We start from the raw sequence: 9,629 nt of genomic DNA, 5'->3' as shown, positions 1-9,629 counted from the left end.
TTGGGGCAGGGTGCCAGAGCCAATGAGTCCTGCCTGGCTGCTGACCTGGCCGGCCAGCCTGTTGGAGCCCCCTTTTCACAGGATTCCTTGGCACTGCCATTTGTGAGGCTGTCTCATCCTTTGGGTTGGAGAAGGGGAATGGGGACTGAATCCTGATCCTGGCTCTGAAAGCCAAGTGACTGGAGAAGGATGACAGTAGGGAGGGCCCAGGAAGACTCTTTTCCTCCCCACCCCCCAATCCCATCTTTCTTGTTTTGGCTGAGGCCAGTCGTGGTGTGAATTCAGGGTGTTTCCCCAGCTGGGTCTGACATGCTTTGCTTGAGCATCTGTGGCTAATTCCCTGGGTACTGGGTGGAATGGGAATTTGCAGGCAGTCAGAGAGAGCAAGCAAGCCATGGAGTAGAGACCTTGGGGCTGGGATATAGTGGGGGGCAGCCAGGTGCATGAGGGGCAGAAGCCCAGAGATGAGAGGTATGGACAGTGGCCTGAAAGGAAGCCCTTGTCCAATGGGGAAAACCCACCCTAGGCAGGAAGCCCCCATGACATAAAGGGCAGTGGGAGGGAAGGAGGGCATGGGCCTGCATGGTGTCGGTAGTTTCGAGGATTGTGGACCTGAGCCTGAGCTGTAGTGTGAAGAGGGGCAGGGGTAGTGTGTGGTGGGGTGAACAGTGCTCTGAGTGGAGTTTGGAGCATGTGGAGAATGGGTGCTCTTGTGCCCATGACTGGGGATAGAGCGGGGGCAGGCTCTGACTGGCTGTGGCTTGAGCTAAATGCTTCCAAATTGCTGTAATTTTCCCATCTCTGTGGCTTGGATGAAGCCATATCCTCAATCCCAGCCTCCTTGTAAACAAACCCACTCTCTAGTTATGCAGACATTAGGGGTGGGACCCTGGCAAGGCCCTGGGGTGAAAGATAGTGTGTTTGGGGAGGGGAGAGTCCAGTGCTTGCCTCTGCCTCCCACAGGCTTCTCAGGCCCCCGATCATGACCAGATTCATACAGTGCCCAGAGCAGGCTGCAGTGCCGACCATGGTGCCCGAAGCTGCCCTGTCCTGGCTCGCTGGCCCCTCTGGCTTCTCTTGGGTGTGGCTCGGTTCCCACAGGAGCCTGGAGCTGTTTGGGGTCTGGCCTAGCCCTGGTTGCTGGCTGATGTTGCCTTCCCTTTTTGAGTATCCAGAGACTGTTAGCTGGTTTGTTCCCAGTGCTTCCCTGGCACTGCTGTCCCCTCAGTACAGCCAGGACCAGGAAGCTGAAACTCAGTACTGCTGGGGAGAGGATGCATAGGAGTGCCCTGCTGCATGGCTGTGTGTGGTCCTGCGCCACTCCCAGGACAAAGGTTCTCATCGCGCTCCCACTTCCCACGGGCTATATGGTGGGTCCAGAGCTGGGTGTGTGCACGGTTCCCCCTTGCACATGTTGTGGTAGGTGAGGAGGAGGTTCGCCATGTCTGGATCGCTTCCTGCTCTGCTCCCTGCCGTGCTTTCCCCAGTATTGTTCAGGTTGTTTGTTTGAATAAACTCTTGACAGTAGGACGCAATGAGGGGCCTGTCTGGGCCTGAGCCAGCCGACCTGGCCTTGCCAAGCACTCCTGCTGCCAGAAGCTGCCTCTGCAAACGTCCCTGTGCTGGTGGGGTCGTCACTGCTGGCTCCCCTCGCCCTGCACCCTGGGCCACCTGGCCGGAGCTCCAGGTCATTCCCCCATTGGCAGGACAACCCGGGCGGAGCTGTTTCCAAACATGCTTTTTGGAAACCCTTGCTCTGTGGCTCTGTGTGGTTTTAGGCCTGTTTCTTCATTCAGGGACTTGTGTGTTCCCTGGGTATGGCTGTCCTCACCTCCAATGAGCAAACAAAGTGCTGACATAGCCCATGTGCCTGTAACTGTCACACTCCAGTCCCACTTTAGACTCTTAGGTGGCCACAACTTCTTCCCCCCTGCCCTGCCACCACAGTCTGGCTTGCCCAGTGGGGTGCCAAGTTTCCCCAGCAGCTAAGGGAGGGTTTTGGACATATCAGGGTAAGTCCCACTCTCCAGGTCCTGTGTGCCCATCTGAAGCAACTCGTGCAGAGTCAGGGCAGTAGCTCTGGAGTAAGCCAGGTGTTGCTGAGAAGGGGAATCCAGCACATCATAGCATCAAGGTGTCCTGATGCCACCCCCCACCGCAGCTGCCTGTCTTGTGAGTCGATCCCTCCACAAAGCATGCAGTATGGGAGTCCCAGCTTGCCTACCTCTGACTGGGTTGGAGGGAAAGGGCTGGAACATTTTACCAGCGCCAACAGGAACCAAAGTGTTCCCTTGGGAGGCTCTTTTAGACCAGATGAAACTTTCCACTGCAGCCTCAGAAGTGCAAATTCAGCAATCTGGGCAAAGACTGACTAGGAACTGGCCAGACTGTCTGGGTCAGGAGCCAAGCAGCTTTGGCAATGGGAGGTGAGGGGACTGGCTACAGCCAGAGCTCCAGTTTTTTGATGCTGCTAGGGGGTTTCCCCTGCACAGCCATATCCTCAGGAGGGGGAGGTGAGGTCAGGGGTGGGACTAGGGGGCTCTTGCATCTGCCATGGGGTAGAGGTTTTTCCTGAAGTAGTTAGTGGTTTCTCAGAACTTGTGCTCCACACTTTGGCTCCTGTGCAGCTGCCGCTAGCCCCACGTTCCAGCAGCACGGGTCATTGTGGGATGGGGCTCAAGTGGTCTCTAGCTGTGCCCTGTCCACCCTGCATCTGTACCCAGTGACTTTGTTGCCCTGAGGTGGTCCATACCCCCATGCATCTTGGAGAACAGGTTTATAGAGCTTCAGCAGAGCAGCAGTTGAGCACTTGCCACCACCTCCCATCATCCCCACCTGTCAACAACAGAGATGTTCCTCCTTATTTTTACTAGATACTGTCCCAAAGATCTGAAACAAACAAACCTTCCTACCCTCTGACCCCTGCCACCTTTCATGCCCACCCTCTCAGAAGTCCTCAATCCATCATCTTCCTTCCCCTCTTTTTTTCAGACCAGAGAGCTCAGACACAAGTTAGGCAGACCCCAGCAACAACCCCCTCCCCCCGCCCCCCCCAGCTCTGCTACCCAGGCCAGGATGTTTGACCTCTTCTTATAAGCCTCTGGTGCTGACATGCAACCCCATCAGCCTCTCAGGGGGACCTGGGCTGGAAGCCCGTATGACTGGCTTCTTCTAAGCTTCCTGCTGTAACTCCTCTTTATAATGTCTGCTTGGACCCAGCCCTGACCGTGCCTTTCTTTCTGTGGCAGATGCCACAGGCAGCAAGAGCATTCTTATGAGCAGTGGCTTGCCAGCTGGAGCACGGAGGGGGCCCTGTGGCAGGAACCCACAGTAGCATAGGATACCTGGGGCTGAGGAAGTCCACAGGAAAGGCACCTGCAGGGACGGGGGACAGGGAGCCTGAGGGAACAGGGTGGACAGGTCTGGGTGTGTGCTGGATGTGTACTGAGTCTGAGTGTGTACGGGAGCTAGACTGTTCTCAGTGGTGGTAGATGACAGAACAAGGAGCAATGGTCTCAAGTTGCAGCAAAGGAAGTTTAGGTTGAATAATGGGAAACACTTCCTCATGAGGAGGCTAGTAAAGCACTGGAACAGGTTAGCCAGAGAGGTGGTGGAATCTCCATCCGTAGAGGTATTAAGACCCGGCTAGACAAAGCCTTGGCTAGGATGAGATGGGTAGGGCTGGTCCTGCTTTGAGCAGGGTGTTGGACTGGATTATCTTCTGAGGTCCCTTCCAGTCTTCATTTTCTATGATTCTATGGGTCACTCCTGCTGGGGATGTGGGAGCCAGAGATTGGGCCCCAGCAGCCTCCCACTGCTTTTGCTATCAGGCCTTGGGTCGTCAGTCAGCATCTCTGGTCCAGGAGCTGGGCCTCTACAGATGGTCCTCTCTCATTCTCAAGCTGCTGAGACCTGTGAAGCCCAGGGAGAGGGGCCGCCTCTGCTATGCCCCCCACCCAAGCTGGCTGGTTTTTGCCTGGGCCTGATTGGTGAGCTTCAGGACTGAGGGCCTGGAGTCAAGGCAGGGGGGAGACCTGCTAGAGGGTGCCCTATGCTGTGCTCCCCTCCCCCTCCTGTCTGCCTCGCCCTGCAGCACACTAATGGCCTGCCTTTCCCTCTTGTCCAGCCCGGGATGAACAGCCGGCTCCTGCCCTTCATGGTGGCTCTCCGCGTGGTCTTCATCCCTCTCTTCATGCTATGCAACCTGCGGTCCCATGTGTACCTGCCCACAATCTTCCAGCATGATGGCTGGTACATAGGCTTCATGATCCTCTTTTCCATCTCCAATGGCTACTTGGCCAGCCTCTGCATGTGCTTCGGACCCAAGTGAGTGTTACTGGATCAGAGAACAGAGTGGGTTCCCCCCGCCAGCAGGTACTGGCTGAGGACATGCTGGACTCAGCCCTAGAGGCCCAATCTGGGCACCAGCCCTCTGGCACAGCCCTGGCATGTGGACTCCTCCAAGTTGGTCAGCCTCTGAATGAGATGGGAAGAGGGGAGGGGGCTGGCCAGGGAGACCCTTGTGGAGGAAATCAGGTTCATTCTCCTGCTGTTACAGATGAGAGAACCTGAGGCATGGAGCAGAGAGTGGTTTCACTTCAGGCCATGAGATTGGTCTGCATTGATGGAGGGTTTTTCCAGTATGAGTGTTTCTCTTCCTCCCCAACCCTGAACAGAGTATTGCAGGGACTGTGGCGCCAGGGGCTGGTGGGGAGCTGGTCCTGTGAGCATGTTGATAGGGAGCAGAAGACTCCTGCTGGTGCTTGGCCAGGTCATCTGCAGTGTGTCAGGCTGGGAGCTGAGTGGTGTTGCTGGCGCCATGTGCTGCAGTGTGGTGCCTCTCCTGACAGTGAGCAGCCACCTCCTTTTTTTTTTAATGAGGCCATAATTCAGAGCTGGGTGGGATCAATGCTGGGGAGCTGCTCCATCATGGAGCAGGCAGCACGCTTCCTATGCCTGGCTACAAGTGCCCCTTGCCTCCACAGGTAGCTGTCCTTAGCGGCCCCCACTCAGTGGTCTACGCCACCAGGCTGCATGCAAACACAAGCAGTGGATGTGCCAGGCTCCATCCCCTCCCTGTGACCCCAGCATTTGTGCCTGGGCTCCATATATAGTGAGAGCTCGCCCCCTGGGGTCAGGCTTCATACCCTGCAGTGCATGTAACACCCTAGCCAGATCCATGCCTGCCAACCCACTCTCCTTGCACAGCCCAGTGGTAACCTGTCCATTGCCCCAGCACCCTCCTCAGTGCAGGCATCAGCCTTGCTTTCAGCCTGCCAGTACAGTCAGCAGGGGGAGCATGAGTGTATTGCCTCTTGTGGAGGCAGGGGCCTATGCCAGTGGTTCTTGGTATTTTTAGGCTCAAGACTCTCCTCAGGAAATGCTGGCCCTGAGCTTTCTCTCGTCTTTTGACTATGGGGAAAAATACCAGAGCAATTCTTCCATTGCAAAGAACTCAGTCTCCAACAGAGCAGAATGGTTTTGACACTGGGATCCTGTTTTGAAATTTACCTGCTTTAGCTGTGGTAGGTTGGGGTGATAGGTCTTGTGTAGTATCAGGGTTGACAGTAGTCTTGCAAAGAGTTTCAGTTATGGATTGACTAGGATAGTTTGGATAGGAATGATCCTACCTCAGGCAGGGAGTTGGCCTAGAAGTGACCTTTGGGGGGCTCCTCCCAGCCCAACTTCTCTATGATTCTATGAAATCTCTGTTTTTTATCTTGCAAATCACGCAGGTGTGTTTTGCATACCTAACAGGGCTAATTTTTGCAAATCACACTTAAAAGGAGTTCATGGCACCCTAGTTGAGAATCACTGGCCTAGGCAATCTCCACCAGTGCTTTTTTTAAATGCAGAGTAGCGGAGAGGTTAATCACATGGCCGGCCTGTTTTAGTCCAGTGGAGTGACAGGAGGCCAGTGCTGTTTCCCCTTGGCCCTACCGTGGCCTGCTTTTCCCCTGGTGGGCTTATTCCCCAAAGCTATGTTTCTCATTTCTTCTCCCCCAAAGTGAAGCAGGGAGGGATCTCATGCAGAGGAGTCCCTGAAGGGTTCTCACTGAGGGCATGAGCTGGTGCTCATGGGGCCTGGTATGCAGTACCACAGGGCTGACCCTGGGCTGACTCTCTCTTTCCTCCTCACAGGAAGGTGCCTGGCCATGAAGCTGAAACTGCCGGTGCTATTATGGCTTTCTTCCTGTCCCTGGGCCTGGCACTAGGAGCCATCTCTTCTTTCCTTTTCCGAGCACTGGTTTGAGTGTGGACTCAGAGTGACACAGCTTGGCTCGGTGATGTGCCTCCCTTGCTGGATCCCGGAGGGCACAGGGCAGGGCAGGCATCTCCTGTCTAGATTTCCATGGATTCTCGCCGCCTTTGCAAACATTCTGTGGAATTTCAGTGTCTGCTGTAGCCATGGCTTAAGTGCCCCCAGCCCTGCCTTCCTTCATGCCCTGCCCTGTGTCACCTCTTGGCCTGTATGCCGTCTACTTTTCCCTATGCCATGTGCTTGAGACCCGTGCTCCTTCCATCTCCAGCCCTCTCCCCTTCTCTCCAGTGCTGGCCGACTCCCCTTGCCAGAATCCCTCTCCAAACCCCAGTTGCTTGCCAGCTTCCGCATCCCTGCTGTGCAACGTACAGCATCATTACCCTTCCCCACCCAAAGCAGGGTCATTTGCAGAGCCCTATCCCTGGCCAGTGAGAGGAGGGGAGCCCTGAAGACTGTACAGCCCTAACCACTCTCTCACAACACATACACTCCCTCCACGGTTGCAGAGTCTGAGTCTTACAGCTACTCCTGGCTCCAACCCAGTGGGGACCTTGTAGGTATTGTTACCCATATAACAGCCTGGGCAGCAAGCCAGAGCTGGGACCAGAGCCCTGCTCTCTAGCATCACAGTCAAACGCCTTAACTCAAGGACCTTCCTTCCTGTCTTTCTGCCTTGGCCTGTTGCCTGGTATGCGTTCCTCCTGGTGACTGATACCTGAGCAGATTCTGCTTCCTGCAGCTCAGGCTTCTGCCCCAATAGCACCACTGCCTTCCAAGAGCAGAGCAGTTATCCCTGCTGGGTGCACTGCAGTGAGTGAGGCTGGGGCTCTGGCTGCAGGGGGAGTACTGAGGCAAGTCACTGCCGTAGACCAGCTCAGACTCCATGAGGCCTTTCCTGCCCCCACTACACTGCAGGCAGAGGACAAGCCTTGGCCCCAGCCCTGCTTATGTCTGTAAATGTATCTGTATAGATGCTGTTTTATATACAAAGACTGAACATGCCGTTCTGTAGATCACTGTCTCTGCTGCTTCTGCCCTTAGGGAGGGGGAGAGCATGCGGGCTATAGTCTTGCCAAGGGCCAGGCCTTAGTGTAGCCTGAGGGGGAACAGCATGGAGATGCTTCACGGGCTGCCTAGAGTGCCTAGCCCCTACTCTGCTCACTCCTGCAGTTTGCTCCCAGGCTGGTTGGCAGGGCTCCATGCACAGGAGTGGGGATGTGTAGCTGAGGGATCTCATCCACCCCCTGGGGACAGAGCCTGGGCAGGAAGTGCAAAGGAGTGGTGCCCTCTTCCATGGGCTGTCTTGCGGGGGAGGGACTGATGGGAGGGTGTGGGAGAAATGAACAAGTGCTGGGGATGCACTGCCAGGCTGAGGAGGCCATGTCTGTGCTGGAGATTCCCTGAGGGTGCTGGTGTTCTGGCTGTTCCGCCTTTCCAATCTCATGTGAATTTCCTTGAGTAGCAGCCCTAGGACCTATGCTGGAGAAGTGCAATGACCGCCCCCAGCAAGTGCATCTGTACCCTACTACACATTACCCCTCAAAGGGCCCTCAGGCCTGGCCTGGTCTAGCTGCAGCTTCCTCAGAGGCACATTCTTCCAGTTCCCATTCCTTCCCAAAGTGGCATCCCAGTCAGACCCTGACACATGCACATCCCTGCTAACCTGTGCTCATCCCAGCCCTCTGCTCCACAGATCACCTGCAACCCATATCTGGGTTAGTTGCCTGCCTAGGCCCCAACCAGACTAGAAATGCTAGCTAGAAATGCTAGGAGGGGAGCCACTCTGCCCTCTCCTGGAGCTGGTGTTTCATATGAACTCAAGCACCCTGAGTGCCAGCATCCCAGCCACGGGTAAACCCCCTTTGTATCATGGAGCAAATATTTAGCTTAATACATCTTGTTGTGTTTGTTAGCTTGTTTTACTTGGCAGTTGGCTACCTGCTGGAGCATGCTGACTGATGTATATGTGCCCTTCATTACATGGATCTCAGCTCCCAGCCCAGCGGCTTGGTTTGCATCCAAATCGCACATCCAACCAGTAGTGGAGTCTTGAATGGCCCAGGGGATGGCTGTACCTTGATCCTGCCTCCAGGGCACCATGACCTGGTAGCTTGTGTTTTTAATCCTAGCACCTAGTCTAGGGTTGCCTGCTAAGGTTGGAGGCCTGGAAATGAGCATTGTCCTTGATCTACCTGTCCTGTGCACAGCAACATACTTCAACCCAGCCCCAGAGCATTCAGTCTCAGGAGCAATTCTGAAGGACTGTCAGCCAGCAGGTGACTTCAGTATTGGGTTTCTGATGAACTTGGGACTAAACACTGGCTTGAGACACCCAACCTGAACCTACAACCCAGCAACCAGCCACCTGATGGTAGTTACTGATGGCCTGTGCTGACCTGAGCTGCCATCTCAGACCTGGGCTCCCCACACCCAGGTCTGCCAGTTCCCTTCCCTCTATCATGGCCCCTACTTTTCCTATCTTTGGATCCCTCCTCTACCTGCACCCTTGTATCCTGGTGTACACTGGGCTTTGTATGCCACTCACTGCCAGACTAGTTGGTTTGGCAGAGCCCTGAGCTCACTGGCCAGGGTTGTACCCACAGCTGCATTATCCAGTCACTCAGCCATGGCCCTTATGCCGGGAAGAGCTGCTGTCTCCCCATGCAAGAAAACAAGGGCCCAGTGTTTAAGGGGAGTGGTTGCTGAATGGGAGGAAGGGATGTGCGTCAAGACAGCCACCTCAGTATCCCATTTCCCTTTCAGCTCTCACATTTCCCCCTACTCACCAGCCACATGGTCATGAGACATACGAACAGCCTGGCTGGAGATAGGGCATCTGAGTTGGCAGAAGGACCTCCTCCAAGGCAGCCTCTGCCCATGGGGTAAGGATATATGCTGGTACCGCTGCAGTTCTCATCAGTGACACCTTGGAGGAGGAAGGCTGGGGGTCACAAAGGAGCTGACAGCAATACTCCAGTCCCTCCCACCTGCCCCCACTACTGGAAGCAGGGTCTCTCCAGCAGTGCCCCCACCCACAAGGCTACCACAGCACAGGGAGACTGGTACTGAGGCAGCACAAGTTTTTACAAGTTGGCCCCAGTGCTCAGATGTTCTTATGACAAGGATGAGCCATCTCGGTTGGTCATAGTTGCTTCCTACCCTCCCTAGACCCTACCTTGCCTGAGCTACCCCTGTGGGATGGAGTCAGACTTGCTAGCAAGCTCCACAGGCTGGAAGTAAGGCAGATATTCTCCCTGTAGCCAGAGGTTTTTGGAGCAGGAGGCTCCAAGTTCTGTTACCATTACTCCCTGAGGGTCCATGGGAAGCTGAGGAGCAACCCCCCCCCAATCAGTCCTGGGGGCCAGGG

At 55.4% G+C, this 9,629-nt stretch overlaps 1 protein-coding gene across 3 annotated transcripts in view; it reads left to right on the top strand.

Annotated features, from left to right (window-relative positions):
- The window catches only part of SLC29A1 (solute carrier family 29 member 1 (Augustine blood group)), a 60,364-nt gene extending 52,190 nt beyond the window's left edge, over nt 1-8,174 (top strand). For all 3 annotated transcript variants that reach the window (XM_019526870.1, XM_019526867.1, XM_019526868.1), the window contains 2 exons: nt 4,127-4,326; nt 6,142-8,174. In XM_019526870.1, coding sequence (XP_019382415.1) covers nt 4,127-4,326; nt 6,142-6,253 — 312 coding nt within the window. In that variant the 3' untranslated portion in view covers nt 6,254-8,174. The remainder of the gene's footprint in view (nt 1-4,126; nt 4,327-6,141) is intronic.
- The last annotated feature ends 1,455 nt before the right edge of the window (nt 8,175-9,629 follow it).

The sequence above is a fragment of the Gavialis gangeticus genome, unplaced genomic scaffold (assembly GCF_001723915.1).
Source record: "Gavialis gangeticus isolate Ggan-Ray unplaced genomic scaffold, GavGan_comp1, whole genome shotgun sequence".
Classification (NCBI taxonomy): Eukaryota; Metazoa; Chordata; order Crocodylia; family Gavialidae; genus Gavialis; species Gavialis gangeticus.
The sequence above is the reverse complement of the archived record's forward strand: the minus strand, read 5'-3'. Positions and strand labels throughout refer to the sequence as shown.